We start from the raw sequence: 21,076 nt of genomic DNA, 5'->3' as shown, positions 1-21,076 counted from the left end.
TGAGGAATGAACAGAGAGGATGTTAGTTATGCTGTTGGAATGCCAGGTGCCGTGTCTATTCCTGACTACAAGTACGCTGTGGGAATATAATTAAATATAACACTTTCATAGATCTCTATCTATCTGGGTATGTCCAAACCTGCATCAGTAACCTCACTGCCTGGCCTGATGTCAGAGCCCTCTGCCTAGGAATGTGTTACGTGCCTTTGGTCACAGACACAAACACAAACACACACACACACACACATGTACTTGAACATGGACAAGACGTGTGTCTGGGTGGGCATGGCGTGTCAGAGAGAGAATAACTCTCCTATCTGAGGCTACCTGGAGAGCCTTTCTGGAACAGCTTTATCTGCCACATCTTGGTGCTCAACTGCAGCTGCCAGTGAATAGCTGAGTTAGGGTGGCAACAACCTCGCCCAGTAGTGCAACAATGGTGGAGGTGCCGTATTCAAATAAAACTTTCAACATATAATAAAAAGAAATGTTATCATTCTGAATACTTGGAATATACAATTTCTCTAAAAGTCATTGACATATGAGTGGTAGATGAAATGTATAGGAAAGAAAAGATAATTGTAGAGTTAGTATACTGCAGAACTATGGAGAGAGGTAAGTACAGATTGTGGTACATCTTTCCTTTCTGGTCAGTATAATGACATTGTGCACAGTAGAGAGAACTTCTAAAGCCTAGACACAATGTTCATTAAACATCTCCTGTATATGGCAGCGGTAGGGTAGATAAGGGTTAGTACGGTATGCACTGCACATCTGAAGTGCACTTTGTTTTCCCATTATAAACTCAGTTGAACTCCTCACTGCTGTCATCTACAGGCCAAAAGGGGAAAATACATTACAATTGCATGACAAGCAGTGAAGGAAATTAGATAATCTCTCACTCCCTCTCTCTTTTCTCTCTGACATTGTTCTTAAATTGTTTCATGTTGTTTTTCCTGATCTTGGTTGCCTAGCGACGTCTTTACTGTGAGCCATGGCTGCACGGCAGGGGGCGGAGCTGGTAGATGAGAGGCTTGGAGGTTTGTCACGCACGCACGCATGCTCACGCGCACACACACACACCTTTCCACCATGCACACACTCACACACATAGCCTTCCACCTGTGCTATCACCACCAGAGAGCTGACAAGTGTACAACGTGTCTGAATCAAAGAGACCAGAAAGGAGTCGGTGTTCTTCACCACAGAACAAACATGATATGCAGGGGATTTTCCCATGCTGAACAGAACATACTTTTAACTCATCCATGTGGACTCTCATCACAGGCTAAGTTAGGGAACGAGTTGAGACTTGATGACACAGGGGGTCTGTAATTACCCATCCAGCTGTCTTTGCCAAAGCATTTGAACCCTGACCTCCGGTACTTATGTAACAGTGTAGGTTCCGTCCCTCTCTTCGCCCCAACCTGGGCTCGAACCAGGGACCCTTGCACACATCAACAACTGACACCCACGAAGCATCGTTACCCATCGCGCCACAAAAGCCACGGCCCTTGCAACGCAAGGGGAAGAACCACTTCAGGTCTCAGAGCGAGTGACGTCACCGATTGAAACGTTATTAGCGAGCACCACCGCTAACTACCTAGCCATTTCACATCGGTTACACTTACACCACTCATAATTACACTGAACCTCACTATGGTTCACCATCTTTACCTGCCAAGCCAGAGACACATCATGTGTTACGTATTATGTACAAATGATTTACTCTGTGTCGTATAGTGGTGTTAGTAACATACAGCTTGTTAGGTGATGCTGAACCCCATCTGTGACTTAGCTCCCTCTGCTGGAGATGACACAGTACCTCTGGAGAGAGAATACCTGCAGAGACAACAAGTGCTAATAGACTGACTGAAAGGCAGGAAAGCAGACAGACAAACAAATAGTCTGGAGTTGTTCCCATGAGTGATTATAACTGGCTGTAGTGTGTAGACCCTGAGGAATAGAAACCTGCATCCTCAACCAGGGCCAAGCAGCTGGCCTTTTCCCTTTAATTCATAACATTTTTAATACATTTTTTGCTACTTTTGATTGTCTACAGTCCACACTCTTGGTATTTGTAATTTAATGGTGCATATCATTTGTGATTAGCAATGTTTACAAGCCCTGCAGTGCTCTAAAATCTTGACTTCATTAGGGAAAGTGCTGGTATGTACTATATACAGTTGAAGTCGGAAGTTTACATTCACCTCAGCCAAATATATTTAAACTCAGTTTCTCACAATTCTTGACATTTAATCCTAGTAAAAATGTCCTGTCTTAGGTCAGTTAGGATCACCACTTTATTTTAAGAATGTGAAATGTCAGAATAATAGTTGAGAGAATGATTTATTTCAGCTTTTATTTCTTTCATCACATTCCCAGTGGGTCAGATTTTGTTTTACATACCCTCAATTTTTATTTGGTAGCATTGCCTATAAATTGTTTAACTTGGGTAAAACGTTTCGGGTAGCCTTCCACAAGCTCCCACGATAAGTTGGGTGAATTTTGGCCCATTCCTCCTGACAGAGCTGGTGTAACTGAGTAAGGTTTGTAGGCCTCCTTGCTCGCACACGCTTTTTCAGTTTTGCCCACACATTTTCTATAGGATTGAGGTCAGGGCTTTGTGATGGCCACTCCAATACCTTGACTTTGTTGTCCTTAAGCCATTTTGCCACAACTTTGGAAGTATGCTTGGGGTCATTGTCCATTTGGAAGACCCATTTGCGACCAAGCTTTAACTTCCTGACTGATGTCTTGAGATGTTGCTTCAATATATCCACATAATTTTCCTTCCTTATGAAGCCATCTATTTTGTGAAGTGCACCAGTCCCCCCTGCAGCAAAGCACCGCCACAACATGATGCTGCCACCCCTGTGCGTCACGGTTGGGATGGTGATCTTCGGCTTGCAAGCCTCCCCTTTTTCCTCCAAACATAACGATGGTCATTATGGCCAAACAGTTCTATTTTTGTTTCATCAGACCAGAGGACATTTCTCCAAAAAGTACGATCTTTGTCCCCATGTGCAGTTGCAAACCGTAGTCAAACCGTAACCGTAGCGTTTTTATGGAGGTTTTCGAGCAGGCTGAGCTCCTTGCTGAGCGGCCTTTCAGGTTATGTTGATATAGGACTTGTTTTACTGTGGATATAGATGCTTTTGTACTGGTTTCCTCTAGCATCTTCACAACGTCCTTTGCTGTTGTTCTGGGATTGATTTGCACTTTTCGCACCAAAGTGCGCTCATCTCTAGGAGACAGAACGCGTCTCCTTCCTGAGCGGTATGACGGCTGCGTGGTCCCATGGTGTCTATACTTGCGTACTATTGTTTGTACAGATGAACGTGGTACCATCAGGCGTGTGGAAATTGCTCTCAAGGATGAACCAGACTTGTGGAGGTTTACCATTTTTTTTCTGAGGTCTTGGCTGATTTCTTTTGATTTTCCCATGATCTCAAGCAAAGAGGCACTGAGTTTGAAGGTAGGCCTTGAAATACATCCACAGGTACACCTCCAATTGACTCAAATGATGTCAATTAGCCTATCAGAAGCTTCTAATGCCATGACATCATTTTCTGGAATTTTCCAAGCTGTTTAAAGGCACAGTCAATTTAGTGTATGTAAACGTCTGACCCACTGGAATTGTGATACAGTGAATTATAAGTGAAATAATCTGTCTGTAAACAATTCTTGGAAAAATTATTTGTGTCATGCACAAAGTAGATGTCCTAACCAACTTGCCAAAACTATAGTTTGTTAACAAGAAATTTGTGGAGAGGTTGAAAAACTAGTTTTAATGACTCCAACCTAAGTGTATGTAAACTTCTGACTTCAACTGTACATACTTACACACAAGCAGAGGCACACATGATGCTTTAGAAGGTGATCTAAAGGTGTTGATCAATAGCTAGCATTAAGAGAGCCCACTCCACACCATATATGTACCTATCTTGAGTAGGGAAGTTCAACACTAACGACAACAAAAAATAGTATGTTTACCAACACTCATATCCAAAGAACTTTCTGAAACTTTCAAATGGTTCCTTTTTTATTTACACTAAATATACAAAAGTATGTGGACACCCCTTCAAATTAGTGGATTCTGCTATTTCAGCCATACCCGTTGCTGACAGGTGCAATCTCCATCGACAAACATTGGCAGTAGAATGGCCTTACTGAAGAGCTCAGTGACTTTCAACGTGGCACCGTCATAGAGTGCCACCTTTCCAACAAGTCAGTTCATAAAATTTCTGCCCTGCTAGAACTTCCCCAGTCAAATGTAAGTGCTGTTATTGTGAAGTGGAAACGTCTAGGAGCAACAACGGCTCCACCGCGAAGTGGTAGGCCACACAAGCTCACACCGCAGAGTGCTGAAGCACCTAGCGCGTAGAAACCGTCTGTCTTCGGTTGCAACACTCACTACTAAGTTCCAAACTTCCAGTGGAAACGCGTTCTCTGGAGTAATGAATCCCGCTTCACCATCAGGCAGTCTGAAGGACGAATCTGGGTTTGGCGGATGCCAGGAGAACGCCACCTGCCCAAATGCATAGTGCCAACTGTAAAGTTTGATGGAGGAGGAATAATGGTCTGGGGCTGTTTTTCATGGTTCGGGCTACAGCATACAATGACATTCTAGACGATGCTGTGCTTCCAACTTTGTGGCAACAGTTTAGGAAAGGCCCTTTCCTGTTTCAGCATGACAATGCCCCTGTGCACAAAGCGAGGTCCATACAGAAATGGTTTGTCGAGATCGGTGTGGAAGAACATGACCGTCCTGCACAGAGCCCTGACCTCAACCCCATTTAACACCTTTGGGATGAATTGGAACGCCGAATGCGAGCCAGGCCTAATCGCACGACCTCACTAATGCTCTTATGGCTGAATGGATGCAAGTTCCCGCAGCAATGTTCCAACATGTAGTGGAAAGCCTTTCCAGAAAATGGAGGCTGTTAAAACAGCAAAGGGGGACTAACCCCATATTAATGCCCATGATTTTGGAATGAGATGTTGGATGAGCAGGTATCCACATACTTTTGCTAATGTAGTATATGTACTGTATCTCTAAAGATGCTTCAGATAGTCTGTAGTGTAGTGGCAGCAGTATATAAGCTGTTGAGTTGGGTTGTTGTATGGACAGGTGCAGTCTGGGGCCTGAGTCTGGTCTGGTCTGGTTACCTGCAGGGCAGGTAAGTAATGTCAGGCAGCGACCGACCAGCGTCTCCTCTCCTCGAACTGTACAGATTTGACAGGAACAGGAAGAGATGCAGACGATAAAGCCCCTGCTGTGTTTGAAGCTGTTCAGCTCAGAGCGCACAAAGACACAGTCACACAGGGCTACAACCATCACCACCCTGTGCCTCGCAGCAAAGGCATACCCCCTCTCCTCAGTCAGACCAGACCAGGCACGAAGGAAACATCAAGGCGGCAAGGCAAAGCTTGCAGTGGTTTGGTTTGGAGGGTCAGTGGTTCCATTTTTGCCATTCTCTCTCTCTCTCTCTCTCTCTCTCTCTCTCTCTCTCTCTCTGTTTGTTTATAGTCTATGTCTCTGACAGGAGAGAGAGCTGATCAGAGGTCTCCTCACCTCATACAGTCCTATTTGGGTTTTAGAGACAAGTTTTCACTGGAGGAAAGGAGTCAGTTCAGTCAGTTCAATGTCTCTGCTTTACAAGAGCCAGTTGATTAATTAGTTCCCTTTGGCTTATCGTTTTGAGTGACAGTTACCGTGGGCAAGTCTATGGAGGTCAGGTATTGAGCATAAACTCTCCTTGTCCGGAGCCCCACTCTCCGAACCCTGTCTCTCCGCTGGAGTGGGGCGGGTTGTCTAAGGAGAGGCCCTGCCTCTTCCCAAACACTTGCTCCTGAAGCTCGATGATGTCAATGCGAATGTCGGCCATCATGACCAGGAGGAAGTCAAAGGAGCCGGGAGGTCCCTGGGGAAAGATACGGAGGCTTTAATATCTCTGTTCACACATCAGTAAATTAGATTTCAACCTGTAAGGCATGTTGCATGCTTTAGGGTGGATTTATTGTATGCTTGGAATCTGATACTACATAGAATAGATGAACAAGATGACAATGATGATAATGCATTTAAAAATACTTCAAAGCCTAGCTGGCAAATATAGAAAGCAGACTCACTGGTAGACCTCTGGGACCAGGAGTTCCCCTGTCACCCTAAAGAGAAAAAAACATCCAGAAACGTCCAGTTACATACTTCCAACGTTCTCACAGACTTCTATAAGAGTCCACATCGGCAGCTCAGAGCTCTCAGAGTGGGGTGAAAAGTGTTGCTGTTAGTGTTCCAGTTAACAGCTTTGAAAAGTTTACAGGATAGTTTAAACACATACAGTACACACACAAGCATGTACTAAACACCCATAGACACATGGATAGACTGTTATACTGACCTTCAGTCCATCTCTGCCTGGTGCGCCAGGAGGTCCCTGTTGGAAAAAGGAGAGACAGAAATATGGTTTTAAATGTTTTTAGCGGGAGCTACAGCTCCTCTCATGCAACATTTATTGTAATGATGTATCTCTGCAGCTATGGATGTGTTGAGGTCTGCTTGGACTAATAGGCCCAACAGCATGTTATCGGGGAAGCAATAATAAGATTACCACAGCTCCTCTGCGACCCCTCTTGATGTGCTCCAGGTCAGGCTCGGGGCCCATAGGGCCCATGTCTCCCCGTGGCCCCTGGGGGCCGGTCCGGCCTCTCTCTCCAGGCTCTCCCTTCTCCCCCGGCACTCCTGATTGGCCTGGGATCCAAGAATAAAGGGATGTAAGAGGAACCAAGGAGATAACCTGAATGTCAGACAACAGCTGACATAGGCAGTAAACAGAGAGAGAAAGATTGAGTTAGAAAGATTCAGAGAAAGAGCAGACAACTCTTACCTGGGACCCCACGGGATCCTGGAGAGCCTGGAGGACCAGGGAGGGCGGGGGTGTCAGGACCTTTCCCCAACCTCCCAGCAGACGGCTTATCACTGCTGTTAGCCAGGCCAGGAGACAACACCTACACACACACAGGTACACACACAGGTAGTATAGTACAACAACCTGTCTCACTGTAGTCTCAATTTGGCCAGACTTCCATTGTGAGACATCAAGTCTGGCGAGGCTAGTTTACGGTTAGTGTATCTCTGGTTAGTGTATCTCTGTGTTTGTATGGAACACCAGTGTAAGTAGGATGTGCAGTAGTTAGTGTTGTGATATAGATGTACCTGGTTAGGTGACTGAGTGCTGCCCAGCCTCAGTTTGAGCTGCAGCAGGCTGTTCCTCATGTTGACAAAGTCCTGACAGGTGAGGGAGCAGGAGCCAGCACTCATCAGGGTGTCAGACTTCCCTGACGAGCTCACTGACAGAAAGGCAAAGAGACTCTCAGCGAGACAGGCTTGTCACAGAGTAAGTAACACTACAGAATAAGTAACACAAAAACAAAGTCTATGTTCACCCTCTCAAACACATATACAGTACTGTACCCTCAGGCTGAAGACACACAGGAAGGTACTAGTGAGCTAAACCCAGAGGTAGTGTAGCTGTAGTAGCCAGCCTCATGTAGACAGTAGGAGTAAAGAATAGTAGTAAACTCAACACCCACGGTTGTGACTGGGTATACAGGACTGCTTGTCCGGTGCCAGGATGTAACCCCTGCGACAGCGACACAGGAAACTGCCCACGGTGTTCTCGCAGTCGTGATCACAGACACTGCCGTCGGACTCCACACACTCATCGATGTCTGTGGTGTGGGAGACACAACACCAGCTGTTACTTCACACCTGATTAAGGCTGCATTTAGGCTGCTCTAATCAGAGAGAGGGAGAGAGAGCGGTTGCTCTGATGCAGGATGTTAAATTAAGATTTATACAAAAGAAGACTGATTGGCTGATAAACAGGCTGATAAAAAGCTGATTGGCAGATAAACAGGTAGTGGACTTACCTAAACAGTAGGTCTGGTGGTTTCGATGCCTCTCTCGATCAAAGCGGTATCCGGGGTAACAGGTGCAGACAACCCGTCCAAAGTTGTCGGTGCACTGCTGTTCACAGGGGGAGCCAGAACACACATCCACATCTGGAGCAGAGAGAGGAGAGGGATTTGTTCCTCAATAGGGACATGCACAGATAGGATCTTACATGCAAAGCTAACAGCTCAATAATAACCCTGGATGGTCAATAATATTCCTCAAGGGTATTTCTGTGTAATGTTGCCCTCTATTGGTCATGGTGTATCATTGTACAGTATTGCCAATTTATGGAATGACATGCTATTTCACTTTTGAAACAATTTGCAGTTCAGTAATGGGTTAATTTGGCGTTGTAATGTGCATTCTGTCTGTGTACAGGTGCCCAGGTGTAATTACAGGCACTGAGTAAAGTATCTGACTTGGGGTGAGTAGAACTGCTGTATTTTTTTAACCTACTTTCAGGTATGCACTGGCCCATCACGAACCTGAAGCCCTCACAGCATTTCCTCCTGTGGATAAACACACAGACAGACAGTAGCATGAGCCAATAATTCATTTCCCAGCTGCTGTATCCTTCCCTTCACATACTGAACGGATCTACACAGCCACTAAATGTGAAACACCAGAGATACTGTATACAATGACGAGATGGTCTTGTCTCCACCCTAACAATGGGAGTCGTTGTCCCAAAGGCGGGAAGGCAGGCAGTCTGCTTTTCTCTCTGCTTATCAGTCTGCTAATTGTGGACAGATTTTGACAGGAGTAAACCCTCTCGTTTCGCCTCTTCCTCTCTGGTAACACCCAGCCTGTCAATTGTCTTAAGGACCAAAGCTCCTCATTAGCACCAGATCCCTTACCTCCATCCCCAGCAGCACTAGCCTAGATGGTCAAGAGACAGCTGAACAAAGAGCATCATCCTCACACACAGCAAACCAAAACACCACATGTTACAGGCATTAGGGATGGAACTGCGGAATAGGAAACGATGGAAAGGGATATTGGAACACTCCAAGAATCACAGAACCCAAATAACACAGACCCTAGACGAGGAGGGGGGAACACACAACTCCTGCCCCGAAAACTGCACGCCCTTGATGGAGGGAATTTAGCATGGTACCTCACTGAAGGTCCCTCAAGACGACAACTTGCTTTTATTCTTCTCCAACCTCCATGCAACATAACCCTAAATCACTCCTCTAAGACCCTCCCCCACTCCCTCTTCTGAATGATAAATAACTTACAAAACTATGGGCCTGGCCAGGGCCTGATTAAAGCCACATGACAGACTGGAGCTTTAATCTGTAGCTCATAGCTGTGTTGTGTTGTGATGGAGAGAGCTGGGGATGGGATGGGACAGTACTGGGGGGCCGCTAGGGGGCTCTGGCCAGGGGCCTGAAGGACATCTCTCTCCAGGCCTGCCACCTCCTGTCCCTCCAGTCAGTGTGCCAGCAGAGGAGAGGGCCAGGCTGGGCTAATGGACAGCAGATGTGGGCCCTGTCTGTCTGTCTGTCTGGGCTGAAGATGTACAGCCAGCAAGGGGAGGCTATGGCTGGCAGCCTCTGGTCTCTCTGAGTGTCCACTCATAACATCAACACACAACCTCTGCTCTCAGTGTCCACTGCTCCACTGCTCTACTCCAAACATCAACAGACAACCTGTCAGTCACACAGAGACCTGACTTCATACTGCCCCTGATCTGATCTGGGACCTGCAAAAAAAAGAAAGAAAGCCTTTTGTGAGCTAACTTGACTTCCCCTCCCCCCTTTTCTAGCTCTGACTTTATTGAGGAAAAATGTACTTACTATGACTGAGATATGTGGTTGTCCCACATAGCCATCTTAAGATGAATGTACTAACTGTAAGTCGCTCTGGATAAGAGCGTCTGTTAAATGACTAAAATGTCAAATGAAATGCTAGAGGTGTCTCTGATGATACATGCTCTTCAGTGGTCTGTATAAACTGCTCAGGTTATTAGTTACACAGTGTTATGACCTGTCTGTTGATGTTTGGGTATGTAGGGGTGTCTGTTGATTAACACTGTTCTCGGATCTTAAAGGGAAAAGACCAAATCGCTAAAGCCACATCACTGTCCTCCACAGTGAGATAACCTCTTCTCATGCTCCCCCGCGTGCGTGTGTGTGCGTGTGTGTGCGTGTGTGTGTGTGTGTCTGTGTGTGTGTGTCTGGGGCCCAGAGCAGTCAGTAATTGGGTGCATGTTGTTAATGTCAGGAAACAAGGGCAGGGGTTATTAGTGAGAGTGATGTGTGACACTGACAGGACTGTTAAACACAGCCTTGAGGAGGAGAGCTCCCAGACCAGGCTCTTCCTTCAGTTCTCTGCACTCTTCACAATACAGACAAACATCAATATCAGGTGACTAACAAGGTTAGGAGAGTACACTCTTAAAAAAAAAGGTGCTATCTAGAACCTTAAAGAGTTTTCTGCTGTCCCCATAGGATAATCCTTCGAAGAACCCTTTTTGGTTCCAGGTAGAGCACTTTTTGGTTCCAGGTAGAACCCTCTGTAGGAAGGAACCAAATAGTGCTCTACCTGGAACCAAAAAGGGTTATCCTATGGGGACTGCCGAAGAACCCTTTTGGAACACTTCTTTCTAAGAGAGTATCTTTCTCTACACCTAGATTATCAACACTGATGGTCGGATTCTATGGTATTTTTGCCCATTCGATTCTTCTGTGTTTCTACATTCTGCATCAACATTCCCTTTGCAAGCATGTTGTCTGATTAAGTTCCTTCAGAAGATGAGTGGAGTCCCTGTGTCACCCTGAGGGTATTCCTGCTCTTAGACACTGCTTCTCTTGATGCTCCACACTCTAACATAGTGTCTACAGACTCACCAGGTCTGTCTGACCATGCAAGTCACCCAGCTACGAGTCCGTCTTAGGAGCACCATTCCTGGACATCCCTGTCCCTGTGCTCCCCCTGGTCCTCCTTGGTGCTGGTGGTGACCCAGTGACTACCTGCAGAGAGAGGGACGTACCGAGGGCCCACACAGGCTCTACACTACACTGCTGCTGCCAAAAACAGCACAGAGACGCTGGAGGAATAGCAAGACAGGATCCAGAGTACAGGCCAGAGCAGGATCACTTTACACTCCAGATTGTGTACTTTAGCAAGGGTCTCCCTCCAGGGAGGAGAGCTCAATGTTATTGTTTTCCATCCAGGCTGGCGTGATTTATTTGTGCGTTCGCGGCAGGAATGCGCTACAAAGACTGGATATTCATTATAGACTACCCCAAAAAAGCACTACAAAGACTGGATATTCATTATAGACCCCCCCCCAACTGTCTGGAGCCTGGACAGACAGCACTGAGGTTACACAGAGACAGCAGAGCAGAGACCAATCTGGAATGATGCTTTCCATAAACCAGACTGAAGTCACAATGTATTAACAGTTCCACTCACTCAGTACAGGATTGCTCCCTGGACCTCAGATAGTGTTTCTGTTTCTAGATATGGGGGAGATAGCGAAGAGGGACAACAGTATCATTAGGTGTCTTGTGACGCAACGTTATGTATCATATTTACTCTATCAACTCCCAGACTCGTCAGAGAGAGAGGGGAGATGACGTAAGGGGGTTGTTATGGCGATGGAGGAGGAAACGTAGCGAGGAGGAAATGAGACAGGGAGATGTTGACAAGTCGAGGAGAGGAGGAGGATGGAGGGAGAGAGAGAAGGAGAGAAAGAGAGATGTAGCTTTTGTGTCAGTTGTGCTCAATGGTCCTTCTTGTGGTGCTCGGTGAGTCAGAAACACAGGATGTGGACCTTGGTGGTCACGGACCCCTCGACACTTCAGGACAGGAGAGACAGTGTCTGTGTGTGTTTCTGTTCTTACATATCTGTCATATTGATGTCTTTGTGTGTGTGTGCTGTGTGCTTTGAAGTTTTTTAATAAATGTTATCCTGTTTATAAGTCTGCCTCTCTGTGTATGGATGACAGTCTGTCGCCGTCTTTGTGTTTAAGTAAAAGCATCAGTCCTGTGTGTATAATCGATTAGGGTGTTAGTTTTAAGAGGGTCTGTTGTTTTCTCTGTGTTTCCTCATACAGCAGGGTGTTAGGCTATTATATAAAGGTGTGTGTGGTTATGTACGGGTGTTAGTGTCACGCCCTGACCAGTAAAGGGGTCATTTGTCATTGTAGTATGGTCAGGGCGTGGCAGGGGGTGTTGTTTTTGTGTGTTTTGGGGTTGGTTTATTTAGAGGGGATTTGTTCTAGTTTTCATTTTCTATGTTCGTTTTCTATGTGTGGCAGTGTATGGTTTCCAATCAGAGGCAGGTGTCTTTCATTGTCACTGATTGGAGGCCATACTTAGGCAGCTCTTTTTTCCTTTGGGTTTGTGGGTGGTTGTTTTCTGTATAGCCGTGTGCCTTACGGAACTGTTTGGTCGTTTGTTTATTTTGTTTGAGTGTTCTCTCTTAATAAAAAGAAAGAAGATGAGCACTATACCCTCTGCGCCTTGGTCTGTCCCTTACGACGCATATGACAGTTAGTGTATAAGTGTCTTGTTCTTGTGCCGTCTGAGTATACACGTGAAGGTGTTAGTGTGCTGAGATTTGAGCACGTCCTCTCTGTTTATTTATTCTGTCAGCACACTTCCAGCCTGCGGTCTCTCTGGGGACACATCAGAGTGGGGAAGGCTGTTAGTCAGACAGTGGACGCTTTCACTGAGAGCACAGGAGGTCTGCACCACTTCCACACGCACAGCCACGTTACAGTTCCCAAACAGCACCAACACTCCTCCGTCACCTCTAACCCACTGCCTACCGCTTCTGTCTTCACAGGTCCTCACTCCATCACCAATGCCTGTTCTAAAACAGCCTATCCCTATTCCCACGGCTGACCTGGTGACACATCAACCATAATGGCTGGAACCGTGCTAGGAAGGACAATGTGAAAATAATATATCAGAGCCAGCCCAGCACAGTTCGTGTCTGCACGGTAGTGTGAAAAGGGTAAAACACCCCTCATGAAGCCATAGCCAGTTAATGTTGGGCCAGAGAGTGACACAAATCCTCCCCTCTCTCGCCCCCTATCCCTCTCTGTCACTCTCCCTCTCTCCTTCTCTTTTATGACGCCTCTCATTATAGGCCCTAAAGCTCCCAGGTCTATTCCCAGTGCCAGTGCCTACCCTTGGTTCCCCCCAGGCAATATGAAGGGCCGCTGGCCTCTGTGACCCTGGGGTCAAGCCAGGGCTGTGTGTCACCCCAGGAATGTGCCATCTCTGACCCTTCTGAGCCTCTCACAACCTCTCAACAAAGACAGACAGACAGACAGACATGTGACCTGGCCTGGAGCCTTATCTGACGACAGAGAGAGAGGAAGAATGGGAGGGAGGGAGGGATGGGAAGGAGGGAGGGAGGGATGGGAAGGAAAGAGGGGGGAGGGAGAGGGTGTGGAGGAAGAGAGAGAGAGGGAAAGGGAGGGAAAGGAAGAGACAGGGGTAAAGGGAGATAGAGGGAGAGTGACAGCAAGAGAAAGAATGGACCCTGCGAAGACAATAAAGGGCCTAAGAGAGAGATGAGGTCCAGATTACAGGTAATGTAGTGAGAGCAGCCAGTAACTGAGAAAGGAGTCTAAAGTCAAACTAATGATCAAATCAAACTTTATTTGTCACATGCGCCGAATACAACAAGTGAATACAACAAGATACAACAAGATATAACAGACTTTACCATGAAATGCTTACTTAGAAGCCCTTAACCAACAGTGCAGTTCAAGAAGAAGAAAATATTTACCAAGTAGACTAAAATAAAAAGTAATAATAAAAAGTAACACAATGATGGATCTGTCTTAACGACATGTCTGTGAGTGCTCTACTGCCAGGGAAGGAAACCAGGCTACAGACTGGTCTTTTCTAAGGATTCTACACTGAGATCACCCCAAAGAACTTAACCAGGGCTTAAGTTAATGGACTGATAAGACATTAAAGTCTTCCAGAACCTTCCAGGAGTCCGAGGGAGACGGCCTGGAGGTGGGAGGGTTGAAATGGCCCCACTGCATGGAGAGATTATGTTTGTTGTGTCCGACTGTGACTCCTCATCTTTACCACTGCAAAGTTCCTTAATTTCATCTCTCACTTTTCATTCCTTCACCCCCCCCCCCCCTTTCCAATTCTGTGATATAAAAACATTTACTGTCTATACAGTACACAGCTGCTTCTCTGTGCTGTACTTCAAACAACATGCTGACGATGCCATTACAGACTTTAATCACCTAGTGGAACAGTAATGAATAACAGGCATTGTGTTTGTACAGAGCGCTGTTCAGGTGAATGTTAATTAGAAAAAGATGTACAATGATTACTTGATATTTACTGTGGTCCAACAATAATACCGATCTACACAAATTATTAGACTTTACCATTAAAGACAGGAAGTGAACCTCAGGCCTTGTAAAAAAAGCGTTTTGTGAGAAACAGAGAAATGGATAATATTTCCCTGTAATGAAACAGTATTACGGCAGTACTCAGAAGAGTATTGCATTGCAAAGAGAGACACTTATGTCAACTACAAGTGTGAGACAAATTAAACAGTTTCATTTTCCCACAGCTTGATTGCCATTCAAAACAAACTGAGGAAGAAATGCCAAATATGAAAAGTATACTAGTTAGAATAGGACACCACATGGAGTTCCTAGATGTAATGTAAACAATGTGTGATAGATCCCAGTTTCACTATGTGTTTTAGGGTGAATGAGCTGTCCTGATGTACTCTTGGCAAGAGAAGACATGTCTCTGTGAACCTTTTATAACCTAAGCTTGTACCATTGGGTGGAAGTGGTGAGATATTTCACTCCTCATTTCGTGGCTAACGTGCCGGTTGCTATGGTGTAGTGAGTCTGATGAGGCCTTGGCTGAAGATAGTAACCCTGTCAGAACCTTAGTGGAGCACAGTGTGGGGTTCAGATCTGACTGGATACACACACACACACACACACACACACACACACACACACACACACACACACACACACACACACACACACACACACACACACACACACACACACACACACACACACACACACACACACACACACACGCACACACACCTGGTCCTCGTTACTGCTTCGGAGCCTCCGGACCTAAATCCCTTCTTCTCTGCCCATTCTTCACTATGTGTTTCCTGACCCTGACATGACTCGTTTTAGCACCTAAACTCTCACTTGATTGTTGATCAATTTAGTGTCAGTGATTGACTGACAGACAAGGCTTACCAGGGTAGGTATGATGTATGTGTTATAGAGTCACATGTTTTATGGCTTGTAAGGGGAGACCTCTCAGTGCCCTGGACAGCGAATCACAGGGGGACTTAGTAGAGTTCAGCTCTGCACCCCAGCCACACACACGCACGCACGCACGCACGCACGCACTCACACACACACACTCACACACACACACACACACACACACACACACACACACACACACAATTTGTGGACATTGCAGGCCTGCTTCCTCTAACCTGCTTTAATGATAAAACCAGAGCACAAAAGAGAGACAGGCCTGTGAGAGCTTGGTTCAGTATGTTCTGATTCTCTCCGCCCCCCTCTCTCCTTTCTCATCCCTCGCTCCTGTGCTGCCTCCCTCTTTATTCTTCCACGGTGAGCTCAGGGGCCGTGGGATAGGATGGTTTCCAGACCTTACAGCAGGCAGCCACGTGTACTACAACTATGTTGAGAGAGAGAGAGAGAGAGAGAGAGAGAGAGAGAGAGAGAGAGAGAGAGAGAGAGAGAGGTACGGTTCCACCACATCAACTGGACTACGGGGCACCAATTGCAGCAGAATACAGAGGTTCATAAAAGCCAGAGATCTGACCTATAGAGCTTCCCTCCCTCCTGTGATTTCCCCTTCCTGGTCCTTTTTATACACCTTAATGTGGTTTTCCAGGCAAGCCTTGGAAAACCTTTTCCCCTCCCTCACTCTCCTCCTTCTCCCCTCCTGTTCCCCTTGCCATGCGTGTCACAGACATGTTTACAGCCGGCCCCACCATGGCCTGTCGACATGTAGGGACTGTAGGGGGGAGCAGAGCGGTGAGGGATTGAGTATGGAGCCCTCAGAGAGAACACTACAGAGGTGAGAACCAAGGCTAATGCAGTAAATCCACAAGGAAACAAATAAAGAGAGAGAGATGAGAGGGAGCGTAACACTCAGGAGGTAGTAGCTACGTAGTACATACGCTCTGGGCCTGCATGCACTCCAGGCATCTCCTGCACTATCAGCTGTCAGAGCCTAGGACATATGCATACACGCAAACTCAACTGACACACACATTATCACTCACTACGTACTCTTTAACACCAGGGAGGACACACACATTGCACTCAGAGAAAGAGGAGAGGAGAGGAGACGAGGGGAATGCAGCCAGTGTGAGTAGCCTGAGTGTTGTTCACCCTGGTCTGGAGGTCCCAGCCAGACTCTGCATCTCCCTGCTCAGTTATCTCAGGGTTTAATGGCTGAAACTCTACACATCTCTCTGAGGGACAATGACACCCGAGACCCTCTCCCTGGCATCATCATCAGCGTGTGTGAGGAGGCATTGTATCTGCAAGCTGTTGGCAAGAGCGTATGTGCCAAGACCAGAGTATGCACATTTGCTATTTAATGCAACAGTTTGTGACAAAACTATGGGTGAAGTTGAAAATGTGATGGAAACACATTGGACTTTTAGATTTTTATTTGGTATATGAAAACTTAACCTGACCACATGTTCTGACCTGTGGATGAATGTGTGTGTGTGTGTGTGTGTGTGTGTGTGTGTGTGTGTGTGTGTGTGTGTGTGTGTGTGTGTGTGTGTGTGTGTGTGTGTCTGTGTGTGTGTGTGTCTGTGTGTGTGTGTCTGTGTGATACCACATCCCCAAATATATTATTACAACAACAGTTTGGACTAGCAGGGAAGTGAAAACATACCCTTAACCTGCTATACCCGAATCCCAACATACAGTGCATTAGGAAAAGTATTCAGACCCCTTGACTTTTTCCACATTTTGTTACGTTACGCCTTATTCTAAAATAGATTAAATCGTTTTTTCCCCCTCATCAATCTACACAGAATACCCCATAATGACAAAGCAAAAACAGGTTTTTAGAAACATTTAGTACATTTATAAAAGATTCAAAGCGGAAATATCACATTTACATAAGTATTCAGACCCTTTACTCAGTACTTTGTTGAAGCACCTTTGGCAGCGATTACAGCCTCGAGTCTTCTTGGGTATGATGCTACAAGCTTGGCACACCTGAATTTGGGGAGTTCTCCCATTTTTCTCTGCAGACACTCTCAAGCTCTGTCAGGTTGGATGGGGAGCGTTGCTGCACAGCCATTTTCAGGTCTCTCCAGAGATATTAGATTGGGTAAAGTCCGGGCTCTGGCTGGGCCACTCAAGGACATTCAGAGACTCGAAGCCACTCCAGTGTTGTCTGGGCTGTGTGCTTAGGGACATTGTCCTGTTGGAAGGTGAACCTACACCCCAGTCTGAGGTCCAGAGCACTCTGGAGCAGGTTTTCTTCAAGGATTTCTCTGTACTTTGAATCGTTCATCTTTCCCACGATCCTGATTAGTCTCCCAGTCCCTGCCGCTGAAAACATTCCCACAGCATGATGCTGCCACCAACATGCTTCACCATAGGGATGTTGCCAGGTTTTGGCACCCTTCCCCAGATCTGTGCCTCGACACAATCCTGTCTCGGAGCTCTACGGACAATTCCTTCGACCTCATGGCTTGTTTTTTTGCTCTGACATGCACTGTCAACTGTGGGGTCTTATATAGACAGCCGTGTGCCTTTCCAAATCATGTCCAATCAATTGAATTTACCACAGGTGGAGTCCAATCAAGTTGTAGAAACATCTCAAGGATAATCAATGGAAACAGGATGCACCTGAGCTCAGTTTCAAGTCTCATAGCAAAGGGTCTGAATACTTGTGTCAATAAAACCTGTTTTCTCTTTGTCATTATGGGGTGTTGTATGTAGATTGAGGAAAAACATTTATTTAATCAATTTGTGGAGAGAGAGAGAGAGAGAGAGAGAGAGAGAGAGAGAGAGAGAGAGAGAGAGAGAGAGAGAGAAAATGCATCTCATTGGCTCTTTGTTTCTAGTGGCTGTGTGGGTTTGCTGCCTGACACCACAACAACCCAGTGTAATTGTGCTAACCCCAACCACAGAGACATGGGAAAGCCTGCAGACTGCCAGGACTCACTGAGCTATATGGTTTACTCACTCTGCTTGCACGTTTAGGCAGACCAGACAGAATCATTTTCATGCATGGCCATCATCAAAATGCTATTTTACAGCCTGAGGCAGTCCTTACCACGCTTCCCTGGGTGGCATGGCAGGAAAAACTAGAGAACTAGCTAAAACTCCACCACACACATCTCGTCTGGAGCCAAGAATCAAATGAGACAAATTCTATTGCTGTGGTATAACCTTGACAGTACACAGATCATATGCTTCGGACTTAAACCAGATCTGCAGACTGGGGGTTTCTCGTGTGTGTGTGTGTGTGTGTGTGTGTGTGTGTGTGTGTGTGTGTGTGTGTGTGTGTGTGTGTGTGTGTGTGTGTGTGTGTGTGTGTGTGTGTACATTCCGTATGGTAGATGGGCCATTTTTTTGGAATGAACCACCCTATTTAGTCTCTTCACTATATCGGCATCGAACACATTGCCCTCCCTAGGAGAGGGGGTGACCTTGACAATTTATTGTTAAAATGAGGGGCCATCTGGATCTTTCATTTAAAGGCCCTAGCTCCCTTCAGTCTCAACATAGAGTTTGATCTGAAGCCATTCCTGTGATTGTGTTTTTGTTGTCCACTGTAAATAAAGTGTTTGTAGGCCTATATGATATAGCCTAATTGTATCTATGATCATATGTTATCCATTCATGCTTTTCTATATGTTCTATTGATATTTGAAAAATCGACCAATGAAATCATGCCACACCCGGCCATGATTACAGACACCTGTGTGGGTTCTTTGAAACTATATCAATTAGTGACCCGCAGTGTTTGTCATTAAACCCTGATAAGACAGCTTGGCTGTCGAAACGTTGCTATTAAATGATTGCATCTGAGCTCCTAGAGCAGCGTTCCCCAAACGTGGTCCTCGGGTCCCCAAGGGGTGCACGTTTTGGTTTTTGCCATAACACTACACAGCTGATTCAAATGATCAAAGGTTGATGATTAGTTGATTATTTGAATCAGCTGTGTCGTGCTGAGCCAAAAACCAAAATGTGCATCCCTTGGGGTCCAGAGGACCGAGTTTGGGAAAGCCTGTCCTGGAGTGTAGGACACTTACCTGAGACAGGTGCCATCCGTGCCCCTTGCTGTAATACAGGGGTACTCCACTGTCACTACCTTGTTTTCCGGACACTCCTCCCTTTACAAAGCCACGAGAAAGGAGACGAGAGATAAGTGTATTGGTAACAATGTTGTTACTATAGTAATAGGAGTGGTATTAGAGAGAATGTCACTCAATTAAATTGCCAGTTATTTCATAGTGGAAATTCCCTTCAAAGCAGTTCCCAAGCATTATGGCTACTGTAGTACATAATGCTACAATACATAATCAAAATTATATGGCAGCAACTATTGTATGTGAAGCAGTAAGAATATTTCAAAATGAAAGTAATAAAGAAAACTGATTGTGCCATGCAGTGGCCAGCATATGATTGCATTCTTTGTAAGAGAAACGTTTGTTAAATAACCCTGCAAAGAGGTGCATTTATCATCATGCTTTGGATGATTTAAAGCAGGTGTGTAGTGCTAATGCAAAGCTAAAATGTGCACCCCCTCTGGGTCGCCAGGACCAGGATTAAGAAACACAATAACTTGTTTGAAAATACAGTGGTCTGTCACAAAGACATTTTATTGGAAAAGTAAAGTAAAATAATAATATCATGAAATCGTTTACAACTGGAATGCTGAAGTAAGAGGTAATAGCACAGAATTCAATGATCATTTCTGAGCTAAATTAGATGGTCCAAAGTTCTTCTGGTCTATACGTTGCCCACTTCATTCAAACTATTGTATGTAGGCTATGAACTCCCTCTCCCTGGTCCAGACCTCTCTATGCGCACATGAATAACCTATGTCACGTTATGGGCAGAATTTACAGTTGGCATTGCGTGATTCCGAGAACTACTCCTCTGTATTTGCGTGATCTCATTCACTATTCCAATCACATCGTAACCACCTTTTACTTGCGGACGCACGGATCATTGGGTAGGTGGGCTTGATGAGTAGAGCAACGTGGTGGTCTTTCTTTGACTGATTGTCGACGTTTTTCACTATCAAAGTATTGTTTTTATTGTATCCCACACATCACACATAAATATTAAATTCAGTTACTTTTCGGTCTAAATAGCACACTCATCACCATGTCCAACTGGATAGCAAGCTACCGGAGAGTTTTATTCATTCCCTACCAATCCTTCATTTGAATTTACATGCACTTTTCTTAAGCTTTGATCAGGTGTCCTATATTTTATTTAATTGTCTGATAGGAAATAACAGAGTGATATCTACAGCATTCCCTCACAAATGCGCGGACTACCAACTTACCCTGAAGTGAGCACTGCAAATCTTGTTTTTATTAAAGAACTTGCACCACAATCCCAAATAAAAACAACGCAGATGGCACCAAATGGTAAGAGTGTTGCAGCGCAAAGCTGACCCATGTCCCTGGCGAGGTCCGTGACAGCCTTGTTAATATTTTCTTGATGCCTCGAGAACGAAGACTGTGCACTACTGCAAAACAGCTATATGTTTTAATTTATCAATGTCGCACATGTACTGATTTAAAGCTAACAGAAATCATAATTATACTCAGATGTCAAACACGTGAGACCATGCACATTAATTACTATACTCAAAACGTTCTCGCGGCACTGTAGTGAGTCAGAGTCCTGTCCCAACTGTTGCGCACTGAATCAGAGCCCTCGAGCGATTCTGTGACGAGTTTATAGACATGCGCCGTGATGAGCGCGATTCCTCTCACGAATCCCCGGCGGAATTACATTCCTGTATTCCTGTTTTTTAAAAACTGACTTTGACGAAACGGAAACATTTAAGACACAGTAGAAAATACCTCTGTCGTCCTCATGT

At 45.5% G+C, this 21,076-nt stretch overlaps 1 protein-coding gene across 1 annotated transcript; it reads right to left on the bottom strand.

The window, feature by feature from the left end:
• Positions 1–1,976: 1,976 nt before the first annotated feature.
• LOC106587551 (collagen and calcium-binding EGF domain-containing protein 1) lies at positions 1,977–20,897 on the bottom strand. Its single transcript, XM_014176047.3, has 11 exons — positions 20,534–20,897; positions 19,269–19,349; positions 8,417–8,469; positions 7,936–8,067; positions 7,597–7,734; positions 7,220–7,353; positions 6,891–7,011; positions 6,615–6,754; positions 6,405–6,440; positions 6,136–6,171; positions 1,977–5,927 (listed from the first exon to the last, which is right to left on the bottom strand). Exons 1-11 carry the CDS (start codon positions 20,647–20,649, stop codon positions 5,739–5,741), a joined length of 1,176 nt encoding a protein of 391 aa, XP_014031522.1. The 5' UTR covers positions 20,650–20,897; the 3' UTR covers positions 1,977–5,738.
• Positions 20,898–21,076: the final 179 nt, after the last annotated feature.

The sequence above is a fragment of the Salmo salar genome, chromosome 26 (genome assembly GCF_965601325.2).
Source record: "Salmo salar chromosome 26, fSalSal1, whole genome shotgun sequence".
Lineage (NCBI taxonomy): Eukaryota > Metazoa > Chordata > Actinopteri > Salmoniformes > Salmonidae > Salmo > Salmo salar.
This window is presented reverse-complemented; position numbering and strand designations above follow the sequence as displayed.